The sequence below is a fragment of the Centruroides sculpturatus genome, unplaced genomic scaffold (genome assembly GCF_000671375.1).
Source record: "Centruroides sculpturatus isolate CEXI.00-Female unplaced genomic scaffold, Cexi_2.0 scaffold267, whole genome shotgun sequence".
Lineage (NCBI taxonomy): Eukaryota > Metazoa > Arthropoda > Arachnida > Scorpiones > Buthidae > Centruroides > Centruroides sculpturatus.
Genome location: NW_019384634.1, coordinates 372215 through 384916, shown reverse-complemented (window position 1 = coordinate 384916; position 12702 = coordinate 372215). Strand labels below are relative to the sequence as shown.

The window sequence follows — 12702 nt, the reverse complement described above, 5'->3', positions numbered from 1 at the left end:
GAGGGAATTGATAAACAATAAGGTGCCGCGTTCTATCCACTCGATTAAGGTCCCTGCCCGTGGCCGAATCGGAAAACTCGACCCCGTTTCCACCAAAAGCGATGATTAGCCTACATTTCGATGTCGCGTTTTACGACAAGGTCGACGGGCGACGTCATCTCCGTCGACCAATAACATACCACGTTTTGTAATTTAAAAAACAAAAATGTATATAGGAACGTAACTCACCTGTAAATTTCGAGTGATTAATCGAGACGAAACATATCTGTAACGAGAAAAATAGTAAATTAAATAACGTAGAGAAGGAAAAAAATTAGAAATTTGACGATTATTATTCCGAAGGTGAGCGATAATTGTTGTTTTTGTTTTTTTTTTTATAGTAATGAAAGAAGACACGCAAAGGAACTAATTCTCACGATGTAGGATAATATTGTTTACGTACGCGCTAACAAGTCGGACACGACCCATTTATTATATTTAAATTAATCCCGAACCTATTCTTTACCGGAACGGCCCTCTTACCGTTAACCGCGCCATCTATTGTCGACTTTTAAAACAATTTATTGTTAAATATAATTTGTAATTATTTCAAAAATTCGACATCGTTTTTAATACCGTCGGCGCGTGCGTCACGTCGCATTAAAATTTATTTTCAGAAACGTTATTGTTAAAGGAAAATACGAATGCGGAGTCGCACATATCGATCGATGACGATGATATATATTTAGTATGCACGCCATGCTACACGCTTGCTCAATGATTATTTTTACTGTTTATGAATAATTTAATTAAATTTTTATAAATTAATAGATTTACTGTCTCAGAAGAGTAAAAAAAACCGGTTGTGACGTAAATATCGATATAAATCAAGCACAAAAATTAACGTTTTCGCGAGCGACGACGCGATTAGTCGCTTCGTCGCTTGTTCGCGTTTTACTAATACAAAGCTGAAATATAATTTTTTTTAACACCGTAGCGGATATTATAAACGTTTTTAATGATTATACTTATTTATATTTCAATGAAAACAAGAAAATTATTGTATTTAGTATCTGTTTTGACAGACGATATTTATGATTTTATGGCTAATTTGTATTGCCATTTCTTTTTTAAATAACTAAATTTTGAATAATTGGAACTGTTAATAAAATGAGGATTTGGTTCGTAATATTACGAATTATTACTGTCGAACGAAGCGTGGCCACGCGACATTAATAGCCGCCATGCCAAACAGCGCATGTTTAATTGTTTATCCATCAAACATTAATATTCTGTGATATTTTATAATTTAAAAACTCGTCTAATTTCTTTTTTTTTAATTTTAATTTAATAATAATTTTTAAAAAAAATTGTTTGAACTTACCGAATCGTCTACGTCTACATTTCCGGAAGGAGTGCTTTCGCCGCTGGACGAAAGATGGCGCTGCAACGTAGGAACGGAAGACGACTTAACGATGAGATCCGGAGTTACCACGATAGTTTCCACCCCGCTATCCGGCGTTATATCGCCCTGATTGGCGTTAAGAGGGGAAATAAATGTAGTTTTGGCATCCTTCTTCTGCCACGTGACCTCCACTTCACGCGTATCATCCGGCAGCACGCTAAAATCGGATTTTAGCGACGTTGCCGACGATAAAGACAAGCTGCTGCTGCTGCTGCGCCTGTTACTGATAAGAACCGAAGATTCCGAAGAAAAAGGCGATGAAGTGGTTTCCTGTTCACCAATGTCGGAAGTGGTGGTGGTGGAACAGGAGAAAGACAATTGACTGTGCTCAGAGATGGAATCCAGATCACTACAGTCGCATTCCGTAACCCAAGTGAAACTAGAACTAACAAATAAATGTATCGGTTTAAAAAAAAAACCCTATTTATTAATTTAAAGAAGCAAAAATGAACGGTTTATTCACTTTCTAGACAGCTGAGGCGTTGTTTGAGTGACAGCATCTTTACGCATTACGATCGCCGTAACGTCTTCAGTTTCTACTTCTTTATTTTCGGGAGTCGGAGGCCTGTAAGCGCTGCTTTCCACCTTCTTCATGAAATCGCGAAGTTCCGTGTGACTCTGAAAGACATTTAAAACAATTTTAGGAAAGGTAAAATCGATCGCGTCACGAAAAAATATGTCAAGAAAGGAACACCCATATACCACTTTAGAAAATGATGCCGAGCGATTCGGAAGAACGTCTCTGATTGGTGGTTTCCTAGTGAATTCTTTAGGAAGTGACGAACTGTATTGTTCCTTACACGTCTGAATTTCCGATCTAGCGAGATTTTCTTCAGACTTGCATCTTTCTATCTCTTCGGATTCGGAATCTTGGTCCTCTTCGAATGGTAAATCCAGGTCACAGGAATCGAACGTCATTTCCTTTTTGAAGTTCATTTCGGAGGCGAAAATGTCTTCCTCGCTTAACTTCGCTTGAATGGATACGTCGCGATTGTCACTAACTTTAAAATCTTCACGAACGTAGTCATTTGAAGAATCTTCATAGTTGTCGAAAGAATATATGCTGGATTGTTTGAAGAGTTTCTTAAAGTCTTCGTTAGTAAGAGAAGTTAACCATCGTCCGTCGCAAACGTCCGTCCATTGAGTTTGAATTTCTACATCGCGCGTTAGAGGAGTGGAAAGTTGACGCCTGTACGTCCTCTGGGTGTTTGCTATACAAGAGGGACAAGAGGTGGCAACCTCCATCGACTTGGGCCTCACACGTTTCAAAAGTGGACATTCGGGGGCGTATTTACATTTTCGGTAAGGAAGGGTTGATTCCATTAAATCTTCGCTTTCCGGAAGAGTACTGTCGACCAGACGTGCGAAGTCTTCCGCCCACGTAACCAACAGATGAAAATCGCCACTGGGTGGTCGCGGGATGATCCACACATGTTCCTCTTCTTGAAAACGCTGCAAGTCGTTGAAGGCTCTACAGATCTCGTCCTAAAATAATCATTTATTAGTAATTTAAGTTATTAAAATTTTATTATATGTATAAATTTCAATATTTTTCTTACGTGAATTCAAATTTTTACGGCGGATAAAAAAAAACCAAGGGTAATTGTTTCAAAACCGATACATCATTTAAGAGGATAAAGCGGAATGTTAATTTTCGACGTCACTTCTTTTAAAAACGGTTCATAATTTCTGACATCACTACTATTGAATATAACGGAAACGACGTCAGAAATTAAATTGTTTAATTAATTCCTTCATTACTGTTTAAGACTCAAATTTTCTCAGACAATCTTCTAGTTATAATTCAATTATATACTTCTCTAATATTATAATGGAATTATCTGATTAAAAACAAATTTATTAAACTAATCTATAGAAAATGCAATAATTCATAATAAAGTTTCGTAAAATGCAAATCTCATTTGATCTATTCTCTCGTCAATTATGTTTAATTTAAATCAATTCTCTACCTTTGTGACATTATAATATGATTTATTACCAATAAAGAGCGTGAAAGATCATCGCGTGACCTTTAACATTTGACGAATAACACGTAATGTATTTTTGTGTCATCGTGTCAAGAATTCAAAATTTCAGTATCAGAGTTTCGTCCACTCAAAAGTTATACAAATTCTGACTAATACAGGCCTTACATTAGTCATTGTTTTTATTAGTCAAATTTGACTAATGGACACCGATTGACTTTTGGATGTTACTTTGAAAGTGTATATTTAGTTTTAATCATTTATAACTAAAAAAAACGGAATTTCTATTATTATATAAACACTACTTTCAAGTCGTAGTGGTTATTGATTGTCAAAACAACTCAAAACCGGAAACGGAAGTTCAGTTTTTCTAACACATCGAAGACAATATACCACAGTTTTAAATTTTCAAAGATGCATCCAATCAGAATAGATTTTTTTTTTTTCAAATTTGAAATCGAATAACCAATAAAATGTTATATATATAAATTGATAAAAATCTAATGTCAAAGATCTGTCGAAGATAATCTAACCACTAATAATTTGTAGCTCGGTATGACATCGTTTATAGTAAATTATAAAATTATCGATAATTACAATTTTATGTCTGATGTAAAAGACAGTCACCCCGGCTGAATGACCCATTTTATCCCTCCTCTTCCCATTTATATCCCGAACAGATAATGCCACTTCAATGTGACCAAATCGAAGTTGACAAGGCCAAATTCAAAATGTCCTTCTCGTAATCCTACTTAATCCCTGGTCCATACAAAAGTGTCATAATCTCCCTCGTCTATATATAAAAAAAAAAATGTCCATCCAGGTGCATCTCTCTCGTAGGAATTCGAAGCTTCTTGCACCAAATTTTTCCTATTTTTTAGTTATTTAAGAATCGATCAGTTAATAAGGAGATCAATTTTAAAAATTAAGGACATAAAGATGAAATAATTTTCTCGACGGAGGAAAAAACAAACATTATCAAACGAATCTAAAGTTGGGTTGGCATCTCAAGGTTATTATTAGATAAGAAATATGTCATTCGAAACACGATAAGAATCGCAGACGGTCGTTTAAATTTTGTTAACGTGTTGCCAGTTCGTTTGATGCCTTATTAAAACTATGTAACTATAAAAAATTAGCCGTAAGAAAGCAAAAAAAGTCTCTTACTCTTCGCTTCAACATGTTCCTCGTCGAGGTTGCCGCCGTCCTAGTTGGTGTCGACTGCGACTATCGAGCAAACGGTGTTTATTTTTGGACACGTTCCAACCCCCTGTATGGTCAACTTCTACGAACCGACTGATGTCACTGCAATATTTAATTCGCATACGTTCGGAAATTATACATCAAGAATGGTTTCGGATTCCGAACGGGAAAAAGCGGAAATAACATAGAAGAGGTCGTTCTCTCTGTAGGGGGGTGTTCGGTACTTTGATAAGTAGACGTTACGACGACAGAACTAAAAAAAAGGGGTAAAGTTCGAGACGATCGCTGAAAACTTTATCTTCGGGCCAGCAACCCGAGCAACCCAGTTCCGCCATCAAGGTGGATCTAGGAGCAAGCGCTGGTGTCTTTTATTGATACAAACGAGGACGTTGGCCTTTTCTTTTAATATCTTCTACCCCGCAAATGGTCGAATCTACAACACCAGAGCGGAGTGACGAGGAGCTTCTGTCGATTGTGGACGTATACGAAAAAATACGGATGTGGATAGATTGATATCAATCTCGATGAATGAAGAGTCGCGTGTGTTCTCTCGTTTTTCTTTTCTTCATTTCTTACTTTTGAGAGCATTCTCACAAAGTTATAATTTACATAATAAAAGTCTCAATTAATAAACGGGATAATAAGCTAAGATACGAACGTTATCGCGAAAGCTAATCACTATTCTTATTATTTTGCATATTATCCAGAAAATCTGGACATCTTTTACAGGTTTTTTTGTTCTACAAGAAACAAAAACACATATAAGAGATGTAATTAATCTTTTAGTCGAACACAGTATAATCATTATGTAAGGATAGTATATTATATACAGAATAACTGATCTTTTATTTATATCACATAACATAAAAGCCATCATCGTTTGATTCATTCCATTATATAAAAGGATAAAAGGAACCAATACTAATCACATCCGACTTCTAAAAAAGGAAAAAAAAAAACAATTCACTTCCTCTCTCTCTCTCGCACAATTTTAGTTTCCTTTTAAGAAAAAGATTCTTTAAAACCATTGGCTAGGGGGGCGAGAAGAGTCACGCGTATCCCTGGCCATCTATGTCAACTCTATTTTGGGAGTGGAGACGATTAGCGGTAGCGACCGACACCTATCGTCTCCCGACACACGCCCTCTCCCCATTAAGAGCCGATGTAATGGTCGTCTCCTACGTGATCGAGAGAGTGTCGTCGACCCGCACCCGGGCCTCTGTGACTCAAAGTGCCGGGACGTTGGCGAAAAAAAAGCGCCAGCTACACCCACATTTTGGGTCTTTTCGGGCCACCTCCTGCCCCAAAAATAAGCTCGACCTCGATTACCCGGGATAGCTATTAGAACTAATTGTCTCATTAAACTCTGCCCTCGTAAACGTAAATTAATGGAGAGATCTTCCCATCTCTCTCTCTCTCTCTCCTTCCTAAAAGCCTCTTTACAAGAATTCTCTCTCTCTCTTATCTGCTGGGAATTTTTAAGTGGCATGCCAAGAAAAAAAAAATCGTCCAAATCTTTAATTCCGCCATTTTTTAAATTAATTAATTAAAGTTAATTATAGAGATGACTTCAATTAAGAACACCATTATTTCTGTACACAAAACTAATTAATTTCTCGTTAGATTATTTACTCCTGTAAACGGAAGTAATGGATTACGTAATTGTGATAATGAGATCAAAAATATTCAATCGGGGACTACGTTTTAAAATTTTCGATCACGTAAAGGTAAATATGAAACACTCACTTGTGATTGGTTGGTTTTTAAAATTTATTTTTAAAATGCCGATCGTTTATTGGTTGCGTAACGTGTTTTTTTTCACGTTTTAAGAATTCAAAATATGCAACCTGATTAATGTGATTAAGAAATAAATATTATTATTATTATTTCCTAAATTTTATATTTCTTAATTTAAATATTTTAGAAAGTTTTATTCGATTAAATGGCATTTTTTATTATTATTTTAAATTTTTAAATAAATATTCACTCTTCTGTTGTATTACTGCTTCTTTCAAATAAATTTTGGAACGAATTAGAGTTCTTTAAATCTAAAGCCGAAATTTTGTTTCTATTAAAAATACATCAAATACAGGTCATTAGATTCCACACACAGCCATATATCAACAAGACGAAATATAAACCAATCGGAGGTCAGTATTTTAAAAATTCAAAAAAAGTGACCAATCGCGTGTTTTAAAAGTTTAAAATATCGTTATTTATTTTTTTTAAATATTCAAATTAAATAAATATTTTGTTACTTAAATAAAATCATTGTTTAGAATTTCAGAATTACATAATCTAATAATATGACATATTTTAAAATATCGAATGTTAATAATAATAACTTTGCTGCAAGTTTGTGAAGGATAAAATGTCTTCCTAGTATTAAAAAACTTTATTGAAAACATGTTTAACTCTATAAATTCTAGGATTGGATGAGAGTCAACTCTTGAATAGCGAGTGTATTTTTAATAGCGCCGAGTGTTGAACGAAAGATCAAGGTTCCGGATACGCCGCTAATTGATAGCTGTGTGTTATCTGGGGTCGGATTTTTGTGAACTAGACGACATTTCTCGTCTTTTCTCTTTTTTTTTTCCTCCGCCGCGATTACATCCAATGGTTTTTTTACACTCGGTCCATCCGCTTAAGGGTGGCTTTCTACCGACAAAATTCTTCGCCCGATACAAAAGCTGGCCCTGGAGAATTCCCAGGTGCGATACCTTTGTGCTGGAGAATCTGGGATAATAAACTAGGACAAAAAATATATGTATAAAGTTTTTTTTCTCTTACCTGAGCTCTCTCCAAATACTTCTCGATCTCTCTATAAGCATCGGTCCTGCAGTGAGAACCTTCCATCTTGGAGGAATAAGATATCACGTCCCAGCCATATTTATCAACTATAAATAGAAATTATTATTTATTTATTAAATTACGGTAGGATGTTGGGGGAATTTTTAAACCGTTAATACAATTAACTAGATAGAAAAGCGAAACCGTAACGAGCCCTCGACAGTTTTATCGGTTCGGTCACGCGTGATGTCGTCACGCTGTCTACTACCCCCGATTACGCGATTGGTCTATTGAGGTTATCCGCCGGATGTCAAAACTTTCTACTGTTCTAGTTTAAACGCTATTATCACGCGAAGGAAAAAAATAAGCAGTGGGAAAAAAGAGATTACGCTCCAATCGAACCTAAACTGATTTTCTCCACTTTAACAGAGCTTGTTAACTATAAACGTTTCGATTTAACCCGCTTAAAAACAAGACATTCCCTAAAGAACTCATCTAATGTTTGCACTAGAATGTTTCACGCACTACTTACCTTTATAAAAGGCCTATCTTAGAAGGTTTTATTTGTTTTTTATCGTGGAAGTCGCGCTCGACTGATTTAACTCAATCGACACCGCATAAAAAAGTCGTTACTTTATGCAAACATTCTCTTCTTATCCACCTATTTATCCTTATAAAGTTGGTGTTGTTCAAATCGTAACCTCTACAAAACCGTTCACTCCTGTATTTGCCCGTATTCCATACTTAAACGTAACAGAAGAGCTAACCCACTTGCCACCAACGCCCTAAAAATGAACACAGATTTGTTCGTTCCGCTCTCGATAGAATCTTTAACAACCCACATGAATACGACTACGGAGTAGTGAAAATCTGCTTACCATTAGCTGGTGCGCAAGGACAGATAGAGGGAAGGATGTTTCGCACGCCTCTCGCTCGTTAACTTCCTGCCTTCTACTTCTTTGAAGCCTTATCAGCCGATAATCCCATTGGTCATTCGACGCTCGTCGGTTGCATAAATCGTTTCGCTACATTAATTCGGGAGCTACGAAGAGGCCACTTTCGCCCTGAGACACCCGCATTTAAAGGGGGTGGACACTTTTAGACCGAACTCCTGCACCCTGAATTATGCGCCCTGCAGGGAACATCCCATCCCCCGCTCCACTCCAAAAAAACTGTCAGCCCTCTATGTCTAAAAACTGGTTTGATTTCTTCTGCTATACAAGACCGACTACCCCATTTCGGCATTTTTGAATTCCTTCTGTAGGTGTAACACAGTTACGCTCTATGGATTACAATTCCATTATTCTGTTACATTCGACTGGAACAGTTCTGTTTACCGCTTTTTTAAATTCTACAATAGGTTTCTGACGATCTTTACTCGGAAGAATGTTCAGTAATTAAAGAGAGATGTCACCATCCGAATTACGGATCGTTACTTCCGTCTTCACCCTATCTTTGTAATGTTACAGTGTTATACAAGACTGTAGTAATCGTATACATCTGGCAGTAACATTTGTAGAAGTCTCTACCTTAACGGATCCGCAAACAGCACGCAGATCATTCGATATGTAACAATATGCGTACACTCGATTATCTATTGTTTATATAAATTGTGCGGTTTAAACTACAACAACGTTGGTTGACTAGACACGAAATTATAAACCAATGGTTCAAGGTTGTTTCCGTTCCTTAACGTATGTAACGAGTGAAAGAAACGTAACACCTGTATGTATATGGTTAACGGCGGATTCGGTTAAACGCGTCCACAGGCGTCGTTACACGCGTAGACGCATTGTCCGCTACGAAACATCTGTCACACGTGTTAAACACGTCATCCTTGCCACTCCCACCCACGCTGCTCCACCTAGAGGCGACTTAGAGTTTGATTCAATATTGTCGTCACGCGGAGGAACAATTGCATTTCCAATTGACATAAATCACGTAACAATAACGCGAAGGAGGAGGCGGCATCTCTGCCCTTTCGATGCCAAATAGGAGCGGCTAATGAAGAAATGTTTGCACAAGAGAACGGGAGCGGCTATAAAGTTGTCAACCACTCGACGTTTATTTGACGTCCGGACGGATAACGTTTACTTCATTGACTTAATGTAAAGACGATACTCGTCCCCGGGCCAAAGAAAAATCCAGCCTTCGATGTCATCGCACGTCCCGAGGCGGCGTTCGTATCGGAAAGACGCGAATCACGTGACTCCGCCACTTTAGGGACCTAATAATCTCGTTCCCGTCGCAGAAAACAGGGTCAAAGGCCAAGATAGGAAGACCGAACGAACTGTATCGATATTTTTTTTTAAATAAACTCTTCAGCGCTATAAACGGGCGTGGCGTTAATTCGATTTTCCACTACCCCTATACTGTTAATCGCTAGCGAGGAAACTCACAGACACGCAAGTAACACACAATAGCGTCCTTGACATCGCCATTTTTTTGCTCGCATCATAATAATAATACGTTAAAAGTAGGACTCGCTCTCTAAATCTTTCGTTTCTATTCTCGCACGCATGTACAGTCTCTATATGTGTTGCGCGCGTACAAAGTTCGCGCACTCTGTGGCTTCAAGGCTAACCTACAACAACGGTCCGAGAATGCTTCGTCACCTTGTTTTCTTCCACACTGGCACGTACCCGCACACTAATCGAATTTTTCTTCGTTTATTTCCAGTCAAGAGACTTTCTCCCAGTCTCAAAATCATGCAATACCGGCTGTACTAGTTACGTTGACAAGTTTCCAGCGACGTTGTTACGTGTATGTGCTTATGTCCTGGTTTTTTTTACTTTTCTTTTTAGATCGTAACACTTTCGTTATCTAAATTTCCCTTAACGCATCTAAGGCCGATTGTAGTTAACCACAATACACTACAGATACGTATTTTCTGCGTTTGCCACGTAGAAACTAGAAAGGTAAAGCGATTCGCGCAGGATCAAAGCGTTTTTAGAGGACGAAGCAATTTTGGAAGAGTCGCAACTGCTCTGGCGATGCTCAAAATATTTTTTAGAATGATCGCGGCGAGGTTTTAAAGCGATTTTTCTAAAGGTTAAGAGTGATTTTTAGCGACTTAGCGAGGATGGTTCAATTCTTAATTTCATCTTATCGTGCAATCTGATGGGTTCGAGATGATTTTTCGAAGGTTAGAGAATTTTTTACGGTGTTTATTACGAATCCAGAGAGGTGGGAGGAATTGTCGTAAATGACCTATTTAAAAATATCGATCAGGGTTTATCGAACTTTAAAAAATTTTGTATAGTTATACCGGAAGTCGTACGAGTTTTATGGAGCTACTAACTTCGGGGAGGTCGATCGCACCAAAGTCGAGTCGCCAGCTTGGGGTGCCGGATGTATAATATAAAATCGCCACGGTAAAGGACGACATTGCGACTCTCGCAGTGTGTGGCGGAGTCGACGTAGGTGATAAATTGCTAAGAAGGGACTTACCCCGACTCTCGGGATATCCTGGAATTAACGACATAGGCAATCCTACTGGCGTCCCATCGTTGCACATGGTCCGTGTGGTTATCGTAGACGGAGACACGTTACATCCCTTCGGAGAAAGTGGTAGCGACCGGTTCTTGTGGCGTCCAATCAATGTCGGTGCATTGCGGCAGCACGTCGTACGTATTTTATGAATCGAACTGGCAACTTACGAAGAAGTTTCGGCTCGTAAATACGTCATCTCTCTCTCTCTCTCTCTCCCTTTAAAACGGAAGCGTGGGGCGATTTTTTTAAAGCAAATATCACGAGAGCGCGATTTTCGAGGCGTTGGAGCACCTCGCGCCCGAGCAACATGAAATTTATGGTTCTGAGATTAGAGCAACTTTCCAACTTAAGATTAGTTTTAAAAAATAAAAAAAAAAATGGCGGAACGATATAGTCGATGTTTCAAAGTCTGCTCCCGAGTATTATTTAATATTTGTAGGGTATCGAATATCCGACCTTTAAACCATTTGCGTGTCATCGACTTTACTTTCAGACATTATATATATGTATTTCTTGTCAATCGCTAAGAAAATAAACTCTGCTATGATCCGTGAATAAGTTTAGTACGTGCCAATGGGTCAAATTCCATTTTTTTCCCGCTCTTATCTGCTTTAAGTACTGCAGGAATCTTCCTCGAGATAAGAAATTACAAAATCGCTTTCGGATAAACAACTGGGTCGATAGCGAGCGATACGAGAAAATTTTTTTTTTTTTTTTTTGGGCAGAGAGTTATTGCTATTAGAAGTGAAAAGTAAATTTCTCGGGAAATTTATCCTGCTGCCAATTAATCATTCGGCTGCAAGGACATTTGAAAAACAAGGAACTTCCGTCTTTAAGTGCGTGTTTGTCAAAGTGTAAAAAATTTTAAACATTAATGTGCACTAAATCGAGCCTAGTCGCGAGTTTATTTTAGTACTGATACTAAGAAAACGTCAGGATCCATCCGAACAGAGGAATTTCGGCCAACCCAGCAATTACTCACGCTAGAAGATTGATTAGTCATTAAAACGTGAGGAAAAAAAAACGTAGTTTTCGTATTCTCCCCCACCAGAAACTTCATATTTTACACGTTTAGACGCCTGGGCATTGAAAATCTCTAGCTAATTATGCGGAAATAGCTAAGACCGATACCACCGCCAGCTATTTACTAGTATAACAGAGGGGGGAAAAACGTCGTTTAGCAGCAAATAAATGAGAGAAACGTCAAGAAGATGGACAGATATGGCCAACATTACGGCCACTTAACTCGACCGCGACCTCGCAAACACGTTCTGTAAGGCGGCCCTTCTAAATTATAGCTCCGAAAAGGTCGACGCGTGTCAACGTTGCTGAAGTATCAGAAAAAGGATTTTGTAGAAAGAAATTTGTTTGTTGCCTACCTACTAATTATCGGAACCGCCACACTTCAAAAGATGAACTCTGACGAGAAAAAGATCGCCGTGTTTAAGAGATTCAAAACGCACCAGAAGTCGCTGTTGTTTAGATTAGGCTTATCTCTCCACTTGCAAACGTGTTAAAACCACAATGGTTCTAATTAAATTATTTCTAAATATATTAATTTCTGATTTGCTTATAGTTAATTTATCAGTAAGTCGCAAACTACTAAGTTATTTCGTGTTTTAACATGACGTATCACAGTAAAAAATAATCTCGTGCTATATTGTACCTAACAATTACAGGAATCACTAAAACACGCTCCAACGAACATGAAACATTTGCTTGTTCGAGACAGTTGCGAAATAACTAATGCAATTTATTGTAGTCTTTTTTTTCCTTCAAGGATAAATC

The 12702-nt window shown here is 37.8% G+C and overlaps 1 protein-coding gene across 3 annotated transcripts in view; it reads right to left on the bottom strand.

The window, feature by feature from the left end:
* LOC111625836 (rho GTPase-activating protein 7-like) overlaps positions 1–11260 on the bottom strand; it is a 31624-nt gene extending 20364 nt beyond the window's left edge. The window contains exons 1-6 of one of the 3 annotated variants that reach the window (XM_023369073.1): positions 10873–11260; positions 7423–7529; positions 2147–2929; positions 1908–2062; positions 1364–1829; positions 229–265 (exon numbers count right to left, since the gene is read on the bottom strand). In XM_023369073.1, coding sequence (XP_023224841.1) covers positions 229–265; positions 1364–1829; positions 1908–2062; positions 2147–2929; positions 7423–7529; positions 10873–10939 — 1615 coding nt within the window. In that variant the 5' untranslated portion in view covers positions 10940–11260. Of the gene's footprint in view, positions 1–228; positions 266–1363; positions 1830–1907; positions 2063–2146; positions 2930–4596; positions 4735–7422; positions 7530–8300; positions 9813–10872 lie in introns of those variants that run through there. The other 2 variants (XM_023369074.1, XM_023369075.1) reach the window with 2 other exon arrangements.
* Between the last annotated feature and the right edge of the window lie 1442 nt (positions 11261–12702).